The sequence below is a fragment of the Solanum verrucosum genome, unplaced genomic scaffold, assembly GCF_900185275.1.
Source record: "Solanum verrucosum unplaced genomic scaffold, falcon-dt-bn FXZP01000115.1, whole genome shotgun sequence".
In the NCBI taxonomy this organism is placed as follows: Eukaryota; Viridiplantae; Streptophyta; class Magnoliopsida; order Solanales; family Solanaceae; genus Solanum; species Solanum verrucosum.
Window position 1 is genome coordinate 2,463,889 of NW_026020680.1, and position 21,927 is coordinate 2,485,815.

General features: G+C 34.0%; 1 protein-coding gene across 1 annotated transcript; it reads left to right on the top strand.

Moving 5' to 3' along the window:
* The first annotated feature begins 9,218 nt into the window (after positions 1–9,218).
* LOC125812270 (uncharacterized) lies at positions 9,219–10,979 on the top strand. The gene has a single exon (XM_049491783.1). The coding sequence runs from the start codon at positions 9,219–9,221 to the stop codon at positions 10,977–10,979; it is 1,761 nt and encodes a 586-aa protein (XP_049347740.1).
* The last annotated feature ends 10,948 nt before the right edge of the window (positions 10,980–21,927 follow it).

The following is a 21,927-nucleotide window of genomic DNA, read 5'->3' on the forward strand; positions in this document are numbered from 1 at the left end:
GAATCCTAGATTTCTCTTTTACTAATTTGAAAGTAGATGTAGGGCGTGAGGATGAACTATTCCAACACTATGATAGCTTTACATACCTGGAAGAACTAGGTTCTTGAATAATCTTGAAAGGATCTTGAAGAAGAACTTGATTAGAAGCCTTGAAACCCTAGCTTGAAGGTAAACAATCAAGAAAACCTTTCTTGAGATTCTTGAATTAGTTTCTTGAAATCTCTATGGCCAGGATTTATGATTTTCATTAGTGATTCATAATTGAATGGAGGAACTTGAGTTGGAAAGACATAAGTTTTATTTCATTTCATATTAGGATAAACATACTGAAATGTAAAATTCAAATCATAAATATGGTAAATTTAATAAGACCTAGTTGGTCCAACATCGAAACTTGATGAAGATTTTTACTCATCCTTAGAAGGAGCCAATGCATTTCCAAGGATTTGATATGGAAATGCAACACCACGCCACGCTCCATTTGTTGCTTCGCCACATTTTTAACTTCATCCAATTTTGCCTTTACAATCTCACTCATTTGTTGAAGATAAACATTCTTCAATTTTTTAATGGGAGTTTTTAGCATCCTTTCTGAGTAAATGACCTTGATCTTTTTTTCCATGTCAAAACTTCTATATTGAGAATGTAAGAAAATATAATGTAGAATATTGATACAATGAGTATAATTATAGTGATCAATTATCATGTTGTTTGTTAGAGTGAACTCATGCACAATAAGTAATTCGCCACTAATGGTAGTAGAATATTTTGGATCCCTTCTTATTTGTTTTCAATTATGAAATTTAAGAATCATAGTCTAATTTTCCTTTTATATACAATAATTTATTACATTTCCAGTTTACAACCTTTGTATAAGTGATTTTACTTTCAAATTTGGACTTTCATATTTTTGGTTTTGAATTCACAGTAAAATAAGTATTTATAAGACTCAAAAATTATTTTTAAATCATTTTGACTTTATGTTGTTACATAGTATATTTGTTCTTAGCTCCTGAAATATCTATAAATTGTGATATTAATCTTTATAATATTTTATTAAGAACCTTTAATTTTTAATTAATTGAAATACACATTTGTGATATTTTGCATGTGAGAATTTCACAAATTTTAAAATTTATTAATTATTAAATCATTTCATTATTCATGTATAATATTAAATTTTGTATTGTTAATTTATATTTAAGAGATTGTTGAAATTGTGGATGTTTCAATTCCATACATGTGTAGAGTGTACGGTATTATTTTCATAATTAAGAAAATATATTTTGTTGTGAATTCTACTTCAAGTCGATCTCAAAAATTTTACCATCAGTATCAAGAGCAGGATAATCAAGATAATTTATCAATGGAGAAAAATCCAATGATTTTTCAACTATTTTGAGTTGATATAAACAATTTTGAAAACATTGGCAGCAACTAAGAATAAGGGAGGCAACAAATGCTCTGAGGCCTTACATAAATGTTGAAACCCCAGCAACTGTTCTGGCAGCATTTCAAGAGTTAGTAGGACCGGCAAAGATCGATCCTATGCAACAAAATTGATATAAAAAAAAAAAGGTATAAGTAATTGAGCAAGATGAAGCAAAAGATCTATTATTAATCGATTAAGAACTCTATTAACAGAGTCTCTATTAGAGAGTCCTTCCTACTATGGAAACTTAACCAACAAACTAGGAAACAAATAAAACAAACTCCTAAACTGGTGGATACATATCTAACAATCTATGCAGTAAAACACTAAGCAGTAACAATGTGTGTCGAGTGCAGTAACAATAATAACGTTCTAATACACATCCCTCAAGCTACATGGGGTGCAACAATACCTAGCTTGGAAAAATGGCGATGGAAGGAGCTCTTGGAAAGCGACTTAGTGAGAGTGTCAGCGAACTGATCGAAACTAGGAATGTGACTGAAGATAAGGCACTTATTAGCAACCTTTTAATGAGGCATATTATCAGACATTCAAGAGAGAGTGTTGTAATATATTTATGTGGATGTCCATAACTTCAAGGTGTAATTACATCACAATGTATAGTAACTCCCAAACCTCCATAACCTTCCCCCTTGATAGTCCTCCATAACTGTAACATCTCGCAATTTGAAATAGCTAGGAAAAAGCTAAAAATTTGAAATAGTCATTTTTGGAAAGAATGAAAATCTGAAAATTTGTTTAAGTTAGGAAGAGTGAGTTTTTGGTCAACATCAAATAGCCATAACTCCTAGATCAAAATGAGTTAGGTGTACTTCCAAATATGGTTGGAAATATCTTGGAATAATCTTTCCAACTCTGCTGAGTTTGCGCGATTTCGAGTTTGTGAGTGATTTATGCCCTTTGGAAGTTGAGTTGTTCAAATAAGAAAATGTCCAATCCGGATTTTGAAGGGTATTTCAGTCCTTTCCTTATCCAATTAATTAAATTTGTTTTAGTGAATTAATTAAGGGTCTAAACTGAACTTGTTTAGTTTTAGCTTTTGGAAAAGAGTTAGGGTTTTAGAGAAGAGGAGAAAAGAGAAGGGGAAAGAGAAGGAAATCGTCAAGTTCTTCAAGCTTAGATCGTGGATTTCGTCGGGGGTGATCCCTACAAGGTATGTGATATCACATAGCATTGGGTTAGTTCACCCACGCGCCAAACATGTTTAATTCAGCGTATTTTCGTCCTAAAAATATTGAGAAATTGATGTTCTTGATAGTTGTTCTTGAATTGATTTCGTTCTTGAATATGAGTTGGGATTAAGGAGTTTCTTGATGATTAAGTGTTGTTTCCTTGAGTTGTTTGGGTTAGATTTTGTGTATATGATTTGGGTACATGAATTTTAAGTGAATTTGGGAGAAAGAATCGGATTAAAATGATTTAGGATCAAAGAACGAGGTCAAAAATTCGTCAGATTGCATCTGTGGGAAGCTGGCGAGACGCGCCCCCATAGTGCTAGGAAGGTTGGGGCGGCGTGATGCTTATCGTGACCAACGACACTAACCTACGGTACAATTGTCTACGATCGTCGATAATATAGTAACCCAACTAAAGGTTGGGGTTGTGTCCCAAGGGAGTGGTTTTGAGAATTAATAGAAAAATAAAATTTAGTTCTAATTAGTCGTAGCTAAAGACATTAACGAACAAAAACATTGTAAATTAAAGGGGGTGACACAAAAGTGTCAAATATCAATTGGGGGTTTTGTCACAAGTAGTAAAGACAGCAAAAATTAACAAGAAAATCAAGTATGGGAGAAAGTTCTTGGGGTGTGACCGCAATACAAGTTGAGATAAATCATTGGGTACATGCTTTCGATAGGAAATTTACAAGATAATAGTGACTAGGCTAAGCTTTAGATGGAAATAAGTTCCCTCTCGGGCAACTTACCCCGTTTCAAATGGGTTCCTCTCGGACACCCACTTGCCGCATGAAGTCTAGCCTACGCCTTACCTCACTCACTCTCTCGAACTAAGTGTGAGAATATGGGACTAGGGTTCACCCTCTCGGGCCGAACCTCATGTCGACCCACTCCTTAGGCCATCAGTCTAGTGGTCTCGGTTTCACGACCTCCCTCTCGGGCAAGCCGAAAATACATGGGTGGTTTTGTATTTGCAACTACAAACCCATTAAATTAAACCACAACCACTAGGTGAAATCACCATTAAAATACATCTAACCTATCAGCAAGCAAGACCCAACAACAATATCAACACATATTTGCTAAATCACACCCCAAGAATGAGGGTTTTTAGTCACACATCAAGAAATAACAAAATACACCTAAAATGATACTAAAATCAAATGGGTATAAGAAATTAAACCTTGATTTAAGCAAAGGAAGAAGAATGGAGAAGACCCACTTCCAACTTGAGGAAGATGAAATCATTCTCTCTTCAAGTCTCCCACAAAACCCTCTCCAAACTTGAGAGAAAATATCCCAAAAAGTACTATTCTATTATGGAAATTAAAATAAATGTTCGACTCCTTAAAATTAATAATAAGTTTAGTATTTATAGACTTCAGAAAATAGTGCTGGCGGATCTTTCGACGAGGTTAATCGATGTCGCTGAATGACTCGGCGACTCGCCCTTCTTCTGTTTCATCGTCGTTCCGTGCTTGCCTTCAGCATCTTCACGTTCTGGACCATTGGGCGGTATAGTACTGCTTCGCGAAAATATTCGGCAAAGCGCCGACTTCTCCTTTCATCTCCTTTTGATCCTTTTTCTTCAGGGCTTCGTGCACTGGAACAAAGGGCGGAGTGAATCCCTTCTGCGAATCACTAAGTGTGCTTAGCGATGCTCAGGCTTCAGCTTCTTCGTTCTTTTCAGCCTTTGTGTTCTTTTTTGTGCCTAAGTGTCCATGCTTTCAATAAAATTTCAAATACCTTAAACTTAAGAGTTTTCATCAGATATTGAGACAAATTAAGTATTCGAGGACACTATTCTTATCAAAATAAAGCCCTAAATGGGTCCAATTTGTGGACTCATCACGGCGCGCCAACAGTGTGCCAGATTTGAGCCCCAGTAAGTTGGGGCTGGCGCGGCGCGCCCGGGATGCGCCCAAATTGTCATTTTTCACCAGTTTTCGTCTTTTAGCCTATTTAAGTCCTTCTAAAGTGTACTAACACTTTCCATTGATTCTAACCACTCTAAATGACTTCTAAACATATAGAAATCATCCATAAACATGAATCATAACCTTGAATCCATAAATTCAAATTCAAGGAAAGTCAAGAGCCAAGTCTAGGAAGTTCTTAGAGTCTTTTCAAGAAGTCTTTTGCAAATGCTTTTAACTTTGTTTTAAGACTTAAAGTTCAAGTTGAGTAAAGAGTAAAGATTGAAGTTCATTTCTTCAAAAGTATTAGGGGACTATGTATTCCCAAAGGGTTTAAAATATTTTCACAATTAAACAAGAAAGAAAACCTCGATTTCCAAAGAGCCTTCGAGCTAGTTTGCAGAAAAGAGTAATCGCTTTCTAAATGAAACAAGAGAGGAAACTTTGATTTCCAAGATAGCCTTTGAGTTAAGTTTTGAGAAATTATCTCAAACCACAGCAGGAAGTTATATTTTTTAAACATAAAGAGCTAGTATCATATTTTGGGAGTAGTATTGAGCACTGATATGGGGGAGCGTTCAGAGAACCCCCAGCCCCCATAAACCATGTAGCCATCATGGGTAGAAAAGGGTCATACTTTTTAGATGAACCCTTAGTGTTTTTTAGCATAGACTAGTCGATCCACTTAGTAGTTCAGGTCTTATACCTCCGGCAAGGTATAGGATGGCCCTGGCAGCGTGGGGCCAAGAAACGTTGTATCATCACTATAGCTCTTAAGTGATGGTTGTCGGTTAGAGAAACTCCCACAGCAATATTTTGTATTTTTATATACATTAGTTTAATTGTATTATTACATACATCTCAGAGTTATTTGTATCTTTGCATACAGACAGAGTTGACATCATGTTTTAAACAGTGTTCTTTATATTGCACTTGTTTTTAAACTGCTTTATATTGAAATGAGTTCAGTAAGTTGAGTTAAGTTATTCAGGAGTTGAGTAAAGCCAAGGTAAGTGTTTCTTTCAGATCTTTTTCAAGCTTAAGTTATGTTTAGCCAACTCGCATACTCGTACATTCAATGTATTGATGTCAATTGGCTTGCATCTTATTATGATGCAGACGTAGGTAACCAGGATCAGCATCCAGCGCATCGTTGATCCAGTTAAGCTTCAGAGTTGTTGGTGAGCCTCCTTACATTTCGGAGGATTCCCCTTTTTATTACTTTATCATTTTAGTTCATTAGGATGTCGTGGGCCTATCCCGACATCCATCTCAGTTGTTTTAGAGGCTTCATAGATAGTCAGTCAGATGTTAGTTCATTCGTCATCATTTTGTTATTAACTTATGTTCATATTTGAGTTGCCATTTTGGCTAAGTTAAATGTTTATTTTTAAAACATTATGAGTTCAGTTTGAGACATGTTGAGTTATCTTGTATTTGGATTCTCTTTCTTATATCTAAGTCTTCCGCTAAGTAAGTAAGTCAGGCCAAGGGTTCGCTTAGGGCCAGCAATGGTTCTCGAGTGCCAGTCTCGCCCAGGGTGTAGGCTTGGGATGTGACAATAACTTACATGGTTACTGTCTCTATAACTTTCATGGTTAATGTCATGTTTATAACTAACATTTTATATGCCTCTATGTAATAACTTAAATGGAGGCATTGGAGTTCATATTGGATACACTTGAAGATTTGGTTAACAATTGAATACTTGAAAGAATAAGAAAAACTTTTTTTCTCTTGTCTCCCTATTTCTATTGCTTTCATCTTCTATATTTCTTGTCTTATTTTGCTTTAGTTTTATAACAAAATTTTAAAAGTCCTTGTGATACTTTTTAACCATTCATTTGATGAGTAGGAGCTAAGAGAGTAAAATTAGAATTTTATTTAATTTACTTTGATGAGTAAGAGTGTAGAGGGTGTATTTAAATTTAATTTAATTTAAATATGATGTAGAATATTTTTATCATGAGTATAATTATAGTGATCAATTATCATGTTGTTTGGTAGAGTGAACTCGTGCACAATAAGTAATTTGCCATTAATGGTATTAGAATATTTTGGATCCCTTCTTTTGTTTTCAATCATGAAATTTAAGAATCACATTCTAATTTTCCTTATATGTACAATAATTTATTACATTTCCAGTTTAGAACTTTTGTATAAGTGATTTTACTTTCAAATCTAGACCTTCATATTTTTGGTTTTGAATTCATTGTAAAATAAGTATTTATAAGACTCAAATATTTTAGATCATTTTGACTTTATGTTGTTACATAATATATTTGTTTTTTGCTCCTGAAATATCAATAATTGTGATATTAATATTTATAATATTTTATTAAGCACCTTTAAATTAAATAAAATTTCAATTTTACTCTCACACCACCTACTCACCAAATTAAATGCTTAAAAAATATTAGAAGAATCAAAATTTAAAATTTATCCTTTTAGACTCCTACTCATCAAATTAAATCATTTAAAATGTTGTAATGAATGATAGAAACTACTAATCCTCTTGTATCCTACTCATCAAGAAATAATGTATTACCACAATCATGAAAATTTTCCTATATATACAATTTTCTTCACTTGAGAATTTTCCTCTTTCATTTGCATTCTCAAACAAACAAGTTATCAACTACATTGTAAGTTTATTCATCAACTCTCTATTTATTTTTTTGTAAAGACATAAAGTCAAGTTCTTGTTTGATTCCATCAAAGATGATATTTTATGTTTTTTTTTTGTTTGTGGGGTTATTTATCTAATGAATTGGGTTTTATAACTTCAACACAAATATGGGGTTCTTTATCTAATGAATTGTGGTGTGGGTTCCTTGAGAGAACTGTGTATGTGCATTTATGGTTCCATGAGTGAACCTGATTAACCTTGTATGATATGATGTATGTATGTTGGATCCTTGAGTGGTTCGAGTTACCTGAAAGGTGAGTTCATCTTAGGTATGGCTTGCATTTGACCATGTGGAACATGTTGCGGGTTACTATTAAGTCGGAGTCCGGACTATGCTAGGCTTCTAGTGCATGGCTTAAGTGTTCATGGTTGTCAGTGTTTTTAGAACTTACATGATAATAAGGATGTTAGTCAAGATGGATGTGTTGATCTAAGGCGCCAGTTTCAGGTACTATTTCGAAAGGGCCAGAGTTGACATGAGAACTTGAGAGAGAGTAGTAGGTTGGCAGATAGGGCTAGTGGTGGCCTTGTATTCGTGAATCTCTATGTTGTAGAAGGGCTAGGCTAGGACTTGATATTATTGTGGTACAACAGGGAGTCATGGGATCGAGGTGCATTAGTTTATAGGCATTATACCTGGGAGGGTAAAAGTATGTGGATAGAGACTTGGGGTGGGGTAACTTTCATATTGCATGTTTCTTTTGAATGTCTACTTTATATTATGTGGTAGGTTCGATCGATCGATGATGTCTACCAGATACAGTATATGTGTTTTGTATTGATATTGTTCTTGCTATGACACTTGGCATCGTTTGGTTGGAGGGTCAGTGATGCTTCATAGGTGAAAACGATGATGATCTCCAACAACTTTCATTTTTCCTCTCTTATTGGTGGGAGTTGTGTTCTATTTTCTTGTATAAACTGTACTCATTTAGTAGTTCTTATACCTAATTAGACTAGTTCCTTAGGGAGTGTTTTTGGTCTAATGAAAGGTTTTATTAAAGTTTGTTGTTTTCATGAAGTTTAAAGTGTTAGAGAGCTTTTATGGTAATTTATTTTCTTTTCCGCATGACCTAATTTATTTTGGGGTGAAAGGATCTTCCTATCTAGGTGTTAGGCATGGTGAATTAGGTCGAGGCAAATTAATATGATAAAAGACAACAATGAAATTCTGAGTTATATATAACAGAAGTTCAAAGCATGAATAGAACATCATTTAGGAATTTGCAACTATGTTATATCTGGTAAAAAATAGTAGTCATGTGAATGAAACTACTGTCCAGAATTTATAAGACAAAAAGAAAGAGTACTGTTGTGTGAAATTTACAACAGATTGATCTTCTAATTACACTGCAGTTGCTCTGTTTCTGTGGTAGTAAATCGGAAAGGAGTTGTATTTGATGAGGAGCAACTTGTACACTCTCGGTGGCCTGAATGCTCTTGGTTAAACCACTGGGGCACTGCTTTTCTGTTGTTGATCCCATCCTGCGTTGAGTAGGGTTGTGTTGCTTTGTCTTCTTTTCTGTGTCGCTATGAAGTTTTGACGCGAGCTAAGTGAATAGATTGATTAATTGCTACGGTTCACTCGAGAGAAGAATGTTTGAAAATTACTATACTTGATCGAAAGATATTTGTGGTAAGAAAATATTTATGATCAATACAGTTTAGTTAAAATGTTAAAGCTGTTAAAAGGGATAAGGGTAGATTAGAGTTATCATAAAGTTAGTTATAACCAATTGTCAGTTAGTTTGTTAGAAGAATTTAGTTACTAACACAAGAGGAAGAGATATATATAGCACCTCTTTTCTTTGTACTGAGTAGTCTTTGAATATCAAGAACATTCTTCACTCTTAGATATTTTTCTTTTTCTAAATCTGAGTTCCTGATTCACAGATTCATTGTTTTTTCTGGTGGTTGTTGGAGATCGATACTCGGTAAGGTGAATTTCCATTTATAAGATTGCCTAGTAGATTATCTAAGCGATGGAGATTGAAACTGCAAAAGGAAGTGATAATCTAAGTGATGACTTTGAAGAAGTAGGTCCTTCTAAGCGATTTAAGGGGGTTGGATATCCCTCTCCTACTAAGGAATCCGAGGTTCAGCATTTGTCTCATGCAGCAACTCCCAAGGGGAAGGAGAAGAAATTGAAGGACAGTTTGTCCTCTGAAGAGAGCTTGCAGAACACAGAGCTGGAAGCGGAGACTGCAAATGAAAGAGTGGATGTACCTTTAAAAAGAAGTGTTGATCTTCCCTCAGATGTAGGGCCTTCTACTATGACTGAGCCAAAAACATTTGAATGTGCAGATCCAGATTTTAGTGATTTTGACAAGGACAAGGAAGAATCTTGCTTTAAGGTTGGCCAAGTATGGGCTGTTTATGATACTCTGGATGCCATGCCTAGATTCTATGCAATCATCAGGAAGATTTTATCTCCTGCATTTAAGTTGCGCATAACTTGGTTAGAGCCGGATCCATTGAATGAAGATGAAACCAAATGGCTATCTGAGGGCCTTCCAGCTTCTTGTGGTAGGTTCAGACTGGGAAACTTAGAAGACGTTGAAGATCATCCTATCTTCTCACATTTGGTATGTGCAATAAATAGAAATAGCTATGGTGCCATAAAGATATTTCCACAGGAAGGAGAAACTTGGGCCATCTTTAAAGATTGGGATATGAACTGGTGTTCTCGTCTTGAGAGCAAGAAAAAGTTCAACTATGAGTTTGTTGAGGTCTTGTCAGACTATGCTGATGCTATTGGTGTGCATGTTGCATACTTGGTTAAAGCAAAAGGCTTCACTTGTCTTTTCCATCGAGCAGGAGACCCATTTCTAGTTCCTGCAAAGGAGATGCTTAGATTCTCTCATAGAGTTCCTTCTTTTAAGATGACAGGTATGGAGAGGGATGATGTTCTTGAAGGATCCTTTGAACTAGACCCTGCCTCCTTACCTCCTGAAAAAGTAGGCGTTTCTGGTGAATCCATAGACCAAAGAGCGACAGCTAATTTCATTGATTCTGTAAATTCTGCTGAAAACTTGGTTGCATCAGTACCTAATCAGGTTCCTGAACCCGAATTTTACAGATTTGCTGCTGAGAGATCACCGGAGAAATTTCAAATTGGTCAATGTTGGGCGATATACAGCGATGAAGATAAATTGCCCCGGTACTATGGGCAGATAAGGAAGATAGATCTTCTCCCTGAGTTTGTGTTGCATGTGGCATGGTTTTATGCGTGTCCACTCCCTAAAAGTACAATACAGTGGCATGATAAAACAATGCCAATTGGTTGTGGACTGTTTAAGTTTCGAAACACTAAGCTAAACAAATATACTGTAACCAACAACTTTTCACATGTAGTAGCAGCAGAACTTGTGAAGAGGGGACTATACAAGATCTTCCCTGGAAAAGGTGAAGTTTGGGCAGTATACAAAAACTGGAGTCCTCAGCTGAATGGTAATAATCTAGAAGATTTTGAATATGAGATTGTTGAAATAGTGAATGTTTCTGATAATTCTGTAGACGTGAAGTTCTTGGTGTGGGTAAAAGGCTTCAAGTCTGTCTACAAGCCTCGAGTGGAAGAACAAGAAGAGACTGACGGAGTGTTGAAAATATGTGTATCCGAGCATCTCAGGTTTTCTCATCGAATTCCTGCTTTTCGCCTGACAGAAGAGAGACGTGGCAGTTTGCGAGGTTTCTGGGAGCTTGATCCAGCAGGAATGCCTCTGTATTTACCGTCTACAGATTGAAGCATCAAACTTTTCTTTTGTTAATCCTAGACCAAAATGTGAAGAGTTTTGTAGATTTCTAAAACTCAATTATGTCTCAAAAGAAATTATTTTGCAGCATTAAGGGGCATTGACCAAGGATTAATGGCTTAACATTCCTCATGCTTGATTCAAATTTCTTCATTTCATTGATGTTTTGTGTTTCATTTTGTATTGGTGCATAGCTATGTTTCTGTGGTGAACAGTTAGAAAGAAGTTGTTTTTATGATGAGCAACTTATAGACGCTTGGTGGCCACATTCATCTTTTCTGTGTCACTATCAAGTTTGTTTTGTGTTGAATCCGGTCAGTCTCCATCTTCTCGAAACCTTTGTGACTCTGTTTCTTGAGTTGCTTGTGTCCCTCAAGCTGCTTCTCGAAAGAAAACCAGAAAAAAGTTTTACAGGAGGACATGTTCATCGGCATTTTCTTTCTTGATCCCATAGTAATCGTATTATGGGACTGTCATCGTGCAAAGGTGAATTTGGCTATATTGCGCCACTGTTGGAGATTTGCCGAGCCAACTTCTGGCAATTTGAGATGTTGTTTACAAAAGCGAATCTATACTTTCACAGTAAAATGTTCTCAATCTGCCAATTGTTTGTTTTGGAAAAGCCATTGGTATCATTGCAAAGCTTTCCCGTCAAGATAGGATGAGGGAGAGATAACTTGTGATTTTCTGCAATATTGGTTCTCTATTGGATGAAAGCACCAATGAAACAAATTTGAATTTTCAACATAAATACCCAAACATCATATCATATTTTACTAGGGATGACAATGGAGCGAGGCGGCTTACAGTATTTGCGGGGCAGTGCAGGTTAGAGATTTTGCGGGGCGGAGGAGCGGAGCAGGGCGGATACAAAATTCTTGATAAATTTCTTCTATCTTTTAACTCCAATTTTACATACCCTATTAAGTTTTAGGCAATCCTTCAAATTCTTCATTGTCTCTGGTATGTAGTTTTTCTCATTATTTGATCCCAGTTGTAGTTCTGATTATAAAAAATTGTTCGATTGTTACACTTGGTAGTAGCTAGAGAAAGATTTTACATACCCGTTAATGAAATTATATTGTTATTCTAATAAAATTGACACAATTCACTTTTTTTTTATATGAATGAAAAATAAAAATGGTTGTCGCCACATAAAACGTTAGATGCAAAAGAATATTTGAGTGTGGGGCGGGTTCAAGCGGGCTGGAGCAGGGCGAGGCAAAAATAATAAATTGTGCTATGCGGGGTGGAGTGGGGCGGGGAAAAGTTTTTGCGGATTTGCCCCGCACCCGCCCTGCCCTGCCCCTTCCCATTTCCATCCCTCATTACACGCATGTTTTCATTGAATTTTAATCATCCTAACGAATTTATAAAATATTGCATGGGACACACATGCAATGCACGTGTTCAGAAACTAGTCATCGTATATAGAACAAAAAATAAAGTTGAAAATTGAAATACCAAAATACCCCTATAACGTTGTTATTAAATATTAAAAAAAACATTAATATTATAATATTTATGGATAAAACTACAAATACTCTTTATAGCTCTCTTCAAAAATTAAATTTATATCTCATAAAATAATAAACAAATGTATACATACATTGAACGGATGATTGAGAAATACCACTTTCACTATTTTAGAGAAGTTATACAAATTTCATGTAGTACTGATGCTCCTTAGCCATTACACCTTTGAGTTAAGAGTCAAAATAATTCTTATGAGCACTAATAGTCCTTCATGTTTTAAGAATTGGTACACTTTTGATAGTCTTCCAAACATATGTCTATATTTTAACGATACTTCTCTTTGCACGTGAGAAATTTCCCCTCCAAAACTCGTTTTTCCATGCTTCTTCTTATACCTTATCAAATCAGACTTCTGATTTATCTCTTTCCCTTTTTCCTAAAATCAAACCCTGTAATCAAACTTTTGTTCTGAATTTTATTAAAATCTTGACCAATTTTCGGAAGCAACTATGTCGTTAAGGCGCAACAATGACAGAGAATCAAATATCAGAATGGACAATGAGGTGAAATGATCACTGACAATTGATTAAGCACCTTGTGTGCAAGAAACTTTTCTGCAGATTTATAAGATACCAAAATATGTAGTACCCTCCTAATAAAATTCAAAAGTCAATTAGGAGTTCTAATTAATGTGTTATCAACAGCGAAACACACCCAATGATCATCATAATCTCAAAATCTTATAGCCCTTTTCTCCTTGAAATTAAACAATAATCTCAAAATCTTATAGCCCTTTTCTCCTTGAAATTAAACAGATATCAAAGAAGGCTCGATCAACATTGCTTTGTATTCATAAAAATAGAAAAACTTCTTTCTATCCATAATAATAGAAAAGTTTGCTTTTGCCGCAGACTTCCATGGTAGATACACAAAAAAAAAAAAGATAATACTCTTCAAAAACAACGATGAATGAGTTTTACTTCTCCAAATATTAGTCTTTTTAGTTTTATTTTGTTTGTCTCATAGGGTAATTAGAGTTGTGAAATTATAAATGACTAGAGAAAAAGAAGGGAAAATTTTGTTTAGCAATGGTGGAAACAGAGTTATATAGGAAAGATATGGTTAACAATGGTGGAAATAGACAAGGCCTTTCTCACGTGCAAAGAGAAGTGTCGGTAAAATATAAACAAATACATGGAAGAATATCAAAAGTGTACCAATTCTTGAAACACGGGGACTATTAGTATTCCATGTTAAAAGACAAGGATTACTTTGACTCTTTACTTAAAGATAACGGACAATTTTGATTCTTTTCTCTCCAATTGGAATAACATCTATAAGGTATTGATGATCTTTTTATTCTCTAATGTTAGTCTGCACGACCTAGTAATTTTATGTATTTTAACTTTTCGCCTAAATGTGAAACAGGTTACCTAACGTGTTCCAACAAAGGAGTAAGGATAATAAGTAAAAACACAATATTTTTACGTGGAAAACACTCGGCTCAAAAGGTGTAAAAAATCACGACTTGTACTCCTAGAGGATTTAACACCAACTTCACTAAATCACTGAGCCTCCACAGAAAATAGATTACAAACTTTGTAACCTACAAAACTAAGTCTAATTCCTTAACTTCAAGTTATGGATTTAGATTACAACTCTTGTAATCCTAGGAACTAACTCTAATTCCTCAACTTCAACACAAACCTCCCAAGGTATGTGTTCCCAACTCTTCGAGTTATCACAACCTGAAGACAACACTCCTAGTTCAGTTTATAACTCATTGAACTAATATTACATCAAAATTCATTCACAAAGAAAAACTCCTAACACATAAACTCTGTAAAAGGATCAGATTCTTCGATGTGTTCCTTCTATGTGTTCCTTCAGTTCGCTGGTAGCACTTGCGAAGTCAATTCCTCAATTGCTCTTTTTGCTCTGTAAGTGCACAAGTATTCTGGACGACTTCACTTCTATTTTAGCACAATTCTTCATAGAGTCATTGTTCACTTCAAACTCCTCAATGACTTGAACTCTCTTAACTTAGATTTCTACTTCAAGTAAGACTCCTTCTTCAATTCAAACTCCTTGCTTCTTTAGACTTCTTCTTCAAATTACATTCATTGATCTTTTGTATTGTAGTCGAACTCCAACACTTCAATTCAGCAGTAACTTGAAGAGTTCTACTTTAAGTGAGACTCCTTCTTCAATTAAAACTTTTTGCCTCTTTAGACTCCTTCTTCAAATCAAACTCATTGATTTTTTCTCTTCAATTCATCAGATGTTTATTTCCTTGGGTTTTCTCACGAAATTAGTATTATCCATTTCTTTATTTCTACACTCTTGTCTTTATTCGTCTTAAAAGCTTTTTCAAATTCAACTGCTCGTACAGTGTACCTTTGAACCATGTTGACTGACGTGTTTCATCTTTCTTTGTCAATCATCAAAACTGCATAAATCCCAACATCTAATAAATTAAAAGTTAGTGCATATCAATAGTTACGTTATTTTCTCCTTTCTGAGAGGTATCTAAAAGGATTCTTACGGTTATAACTTTACTACTGTTTTGTAAATTAAAAAGACAAAATGACATAATTTGAAAAGTTCATCACCATTAATTACAGTGAAACCTCACTAAATTAATATCGGTGGGACCATGAAATATTATTATTTTATAGAGATATTATTTAATCAATAAATTAATATTTATTAGTTTAAAGAGTGTTTCGACACCGCAAAATTCGTTTGGGATGAAATCTCAGAGAATTTAAATGAATCCACTTGTGAAAACGTCACACATAAACTTGAGATCATGATTAATGATTTCGGTTACCGCAATAAAATGGATGTTAATAACTTGTTGGATGGGTGAAAATGATACATGTTCATAGGTCTAGAGCTTAAAAGAAATTGTGGATACCATTGAAAAAGAATAATGTTGATGATAATGTAGAAGATGATACAATACTTTGGACCAGTTACGGGTCAGGAAGCACTTATTACATTTAGAGCTCTTTGCAATTTTGTGGTGCAGTTCAGAACGACAATAACGAAACTATTCGATGTAATAAGAAAAGTTAGAGATGAGCTTCAACAAGATTTAGATTTTAACAAAAAAATAATAGAACACAATATAATCATGTTTCGTTAAATTGTCTTAGATATAGTTATACGTTTAACAAATTATTAATTTATAATATTAATGGAACCATATATTTATACAAGGGTCTTCAGAAAATATATTATCTTATTTTTTTATCGAAATGAGTGATTTTTTCAACTAGCCCAAGTCAGGACCAGAAAAAAATATTATTTTTCTTAGGTTACTAATTAATCGAGTATCAATTTAGTGAGGTTTTACTGTACCTTGAATCCATTTGATAAGCTTATAAATTTGCTGATTTCCTAAGTTGTAGGCGTCTCCGAATCATGACTTTTATTTAAATTTTTTTGGTTTGCATATATAGTGTTAAGTTGATTTTTCTTATTTGCTCTTTCCACTGGTCTCTTTGACTCACTTTTTCGTCTCGATCATCTTTTGTACTTTATGAAGCATAACAATTGGTAATTTATTCTCTCGTATATTTAGCTTTTGATTGCAATATTAATATTTTCATGCTCGATATTGCATTTTTTTATATATGCCTTTCAATAATTGCTATTGAATCATTTTCTTTTTACTTTCTTTTTAGTATTCATGTGTTTGAGTTGAAACAAGATTCATATAGCATAAAGTTTGCAAGATTTACTAATCTCAACTTACACAAGTTATTATAAAAAAAAATTGGTATGTTTTCTATTTTTATTTTATAGCACAAAGAAAATCCAATAATATACATACCATTTAAAATTGGAAAAATTACAATAATATACTACTTAAGACTTTAATTAACAATATATGCACATACTTTTATTTAAACTTTACACCTTTTGAATTTTCCTTCTTTGAATTCCTTCTTACGATCATTATTTGGTGGTCTGTCTTGTTGTTTTCTTGCAATTGATGGTAACACTATTCTCCCATAATATGTGATTGAATATACCAAGTGCTTTCGCAAGGCATTGGATCAATTGAGATTGCATAAGTATCTTGAAAAGTCTTAGAACTATAATAAGCTGAACAATAATCTTCGCGGTGTTTGTTTCTGTATCTGATAGCAGAAACTGTATGACTACAAGAAATCTCATATTGTAATCCACGTTTACCTATGTTAGATTACAATTTATTGTTAATCAATCTCCAAAACAATTTTGAACAACCCAAAATATACTATAAAATACATCAATAGATGAACCAAAAAAAAATACCATGAAAATTGAAGTTTATATACGACCTAAATATATCAATTACACCAAAAAATACACTATCTAAATTCCTAGCAAAAAGGCTATCATTTGTGGTAACTTGCTGTCCATTAAGAATAGAAGTGCTGCAACTCGAGCCCTTTTTCCCTGAATCAATGTAGAAGCCTCAAATACACCAATAGATGAACCAAAAAACCACCATGTTAGTTGGTGATTATATATGACCTTATATATATCAATTACACCAGAAAATACACTATATACACAAATACATGAACCAAAAAACTATCATGTTAATTGGTGTTTATATACGACCTAAAATTAACAATTATACCAGGATATACACCATATATACACCAATAGATGAACCAAAACACTACCATGAAAATTGGTGCCTATGTACTAACTAAATATATCAATTATACCAGAATATACATCACAAATACACCAATAAATGAACCAAAAAACTACCATGAAAGTTGGTGTTTATATACGACCTAAATATATCAATTATATCAGAAAATACACTATCTACTACCCCAATAGATGAACCAAAAAAATATCATGTTAGTTGGTGTTTAAATACGTTATAAAATATATAATTACATCAGAACATAAACCCAAAAAACAATCCCAATTTTTTGTGTTTATTAACAATCAATATACACTATCAATTACATCAAATCACCTACACCAAATACACTATCAATTACACCTAGTCTTTATCAAAATAATATTCAAGTAATTTGGCGTTTATATCACTCACACCAAAAATAAATGATGAATAATGGTGTTTATAAAAACATACTATAGAATTGAACCTAATAATATACCAAAAACAATTAATAATGTTTATTGTTTATTCAAGAATTGAAACCAGCCAATCGTTGCACCATATCATTTACCAAAGCATATGAATCTTATACCTAACCACAAAAACATACAATTTAAACAAACGAATAAATACCAAACGACCTAATATAGATTGTAAGGAAAACGATCATACGAAAAAAAATCACAAATATATTAAAATAATCCCATAAAAAACACCAATTCAATCGTTAGTTGTTTAAATACATGATGCGTCCCATCGTTCATTGTGTTGAATTAGAATTCAAAAATTGTTGGTATCCATGTTTCAACAATCGATCAGAATGAGTAGAAAGAGAATTTTATTTTTGTTAAAAATCTTTCTTCATGAGAGAGAATATATAACAAATCTGAGTAATCGTGGAAGGTAAAATAATTGGAGAAAATCAAGAAATATGAGATAAGTGTGGCTGACTATTTCTAGGTTTTTTTTTTAACTATAAATTTTAGTTTTGAGAAAAAACTATTGCTATATAAGTGGGAAAAAAACTATTGCTATATAGTAGTAATTAAGGTACTTAAGTTGTATACTTAAGATTTTTGCCCAAGTCTTACTCTTCACTTGGTTGTCACTCCTCAAAACTCCATCAACTACTATACATAGAGGAGCATTGGCAGTGGAGTAAAACATATTACACAGTGTTACTTGGAGGCAAAGGGAGCATTACTTGGAGACAAAGGAGTTAAACTTGGGGACAAAGGAGTTAAACTTGGGGACAAAGTAGATTAATACTTGCAGATTAAGTTTAATGACATAAGCACATTAGTCATCAACTTAATGACATAAGTTCTTATGTCACAAATTAATAGAGTCCAAAATATGTCTTAAATTATTTTAAAATATCCAACAATCCCCCATATATTTTAAAATAATTTTGAGATAGAAGAACTCGACTTGCTTTATTTTGTATGATCAAAATGTTATAGGGTCGGTGTCTTTCAGACTATGAACCAAACGTAGACCAGTAAAATTTAACTTACAGAATTATTGATGAAATATAAAATTTCTATGAACCAATTATTCTTATGTAAGTCAGTGATTCTACCAATCACCTTTTAATCCTCATATTTTGTTGTTCAATGCGGTTTTGCGCCAATAAGCCATACGCCTGGTTATTCATGAGAGCTCTAGAGACTAGGCCAAAATCTCATAGGAGCGGCTTCACTCCACTTCTCATTTAGGTGAATTCATCAAGTGTATATTGCTTTAAATACACCATCCTTGATTAAGGACTATGAATTCATTAAGAGTTAATAACTCATCCCTCATTTTTAGTAGCAGTTCAAGCACTCTCAGTTAGTGCGCAGTGTTAATATCGAATTGTTATTATCCATATGAACCTACTTCATGGGATCTCCAATCACATAGGTTGGGTTACCATCTCTATTGACAATCATATTAGCCTTAACCTTACTCTTTCGAGGATTGAAGAATTAATTTTCTTCCCATGGGTTTAGTCAAGGAATCGGCCGAATTCAATTCTGACTTCACATAATCAATGGAAATTACTCCATCTCTCAACAGCTGCTTAACGACATCATGTCTCAATTTCATGTGTCTACTCTTACAATTGTAAGATTTATTCTTCGCAATAGCAATTGCGGCTTGACAATCACAATGCATAAACACATGAGACAATTCATCATTTATTAAAGGGATATTCGCTAAGAAATTTCTTAGCCATTCAGCCTCAGATCAGCCAGCTCCATAGCTACAAACTCTGACTTCATAGTCGATCTAGCAATGATCGTCTGTTTAGCTGATTTCCACGATATTGCACCACCACCTAAGGTGAACACATATCCACTAGTGGATTTTGTCTCATCTGAATCAGAGATCTAGTTTGCATCACAATACCCTTCTAATGTAGAAGGAAATCCACTATACATGATACCATAATTCATGGTTCCTCTCAAATACTTCATTAGTCTATTTAATACAAACCAATGCTCTTTATTGGGATTATGAGTATATCTACTCAGTCTACACACAGCATAGGCTATATTAGGCCTAGTAAAATTCATTAATTGCATCAGACTCCTAATAATCTGAGCATACTTAGACTGAGCAATGGGCCACCTTTATTCTTTTTCAATTGAGAGTTAGCATCATAAAGAGTGGCCACAGGTGTCACCTCAAAACATTCAAACTTTTTAAGAAGTCTTTCCACGTAATGCTCTTGTGACAACATTATACCATCTTCACTCTGTATAGCTTTAACTCCCAATATCATATTTACTTCATCCAGATCTTTCATATCAAAATTAGTAGACAAAATGATTTTATACACTGCACAATATTTAAACTTGTACCAAATATAAGCATGTCATCAAAATATAAACATATTATCACATAATCATTGTCTACCATTTTAGTATAAACACATTTATCCACTTCGATAGAAGAAAACCCATCTTTCATCAAGACTTAATCAAATTTTTCATGCCACTTCTTAGGAGCTTGTGAATTGTGCAATGTTATGAAAATGGTCATCTCCTCATTATTTGTGTGAACATGTCATTTGCATTGTTCTGAGACATGGTTGTGACAAGTGTTATGTGAATTGAGAAAGAATAAAAAATTAAAGAGAATGTACCATTTTGAGGGACGTATCGCGCGCCCCGATGGATACTATATTTTGAGGGACGTATCGCGCGCCGCGATGGATACTATATTTTGAGGGACGTATCGCGTGCTGCGATGGTTACTATTATCAAGGGTCGTATCGCACGCCGCGATGGATGCATGGACAGATATGTCCCCCATGGGTCACGGACTGAGAGAGACCGGGTGTGTATCACTAGGTCAGACATGCATCACGATACTTGACATTGCATTGCATATATTTATCATTAGTGAACTTGATATTGTGTTTTGCTGATCTTGTGAGTGCCTTTCTGTGGAACTTTGATTGATGAATATTGAGCTTGTTGTTGAGGATATGTAATTGTTAGAGTGTTGTTGTTGAGCTGTGTGCTATGTGAATTATGAACTGTTAGGTTGGGCTGATTCTAAGCATGTTGTAGTTGTGGAGGTTGTAATTGATGAATATTGAGCTTGTTGTTGAGAATATGTGATTGTTAGAATGTTGTTGTTGAGATATGCGCTTGTAAATTGTGAACTGTTAGGTTGGCCTGGTTTATGCAGGTTGTAGTTGAGGAGGTTTGGTTAGGGTGTAAGGAGTACCTGTATTCTATCCCCTTAGCTTGTGTTTAGAGGCTTACTTGCTGAGTACCGTGTGGTTTGGTACTCACCCCTTGCTACTACATTTTTTTTGTAGGTTGCTAGCCTGGACCTTTGTGATATATTCTCTTTTTTTTCGAGACTTCTTAGAGATTTGTGAGGTAGCTGTTTGTCAACTCAGCAGACCCTCTTTCTCCTTAATTATGATCTTGTTCTATTCTAGAAACAAGGTCATTTGAGACTAGTATTTTTCTTTTGAATCAATTGTAATACTTTACAGGCCTGTATACGTGACAACCAGATTTTGGGGATATTTTTGAGTTAATTATAAAATTTCCGCATTTTATTGTAATGGTTGAGTTTTAGGCTGACTTATCTTGGTGGGATAAGACGAGTGCCATCACATCCATTTTTGGGTCGTGATAACATTAGTCATCAACTTAATGACATAAGTGCTTATGACACAAATTAATAGAGTCCAAAATATGTCTTAAATTATTTTAAAATATCCAACAGGGTTCGCAGCATATACCATTTATTAATCATGTTAAAAAAAAGACGAGAAACTTGAGTTCTGATTCACAAGCATATAAGCTACAAGTAATTTGAGTATATACGCATTGATAGTAGTTAATTGAAGGACCATTGCTCAATGGTGTCAGTATATAGCTTGTTGTTTTCCACAGAGACTATGAGATTAAGTTTTAGTTCAACATCACTCTGAAGAATTAAGATATTAATGATTGAAATTTAAAAGTGGAGGTTAGAGATAACAAAATTATTGACGCAATCTAAGTGAATCTTAATTGGTTAACTAAGGTTCATTCGAGAGAAAAAAATGTTTGAAAATTACTACATTTAGTCGAGAGATATTTTTGGCAAAAACCATATGTATGATCAATAGAGATTAGTTCAAATTATAGCAAACATTGTGAGAAGGAATTCAGCAATTGAAAAAGTCATATCTCTAGGCCTCATTAATCTTGTCTCCAACTTTTTTATGAGAAACTTACAAAAATGACTATAGTTTTTAAGGGTTGACTATAATTGTTGATAATCTTGGAGGTGCCAAAGATGGTACTGAAGTTGAACCAGGAGTTTGAA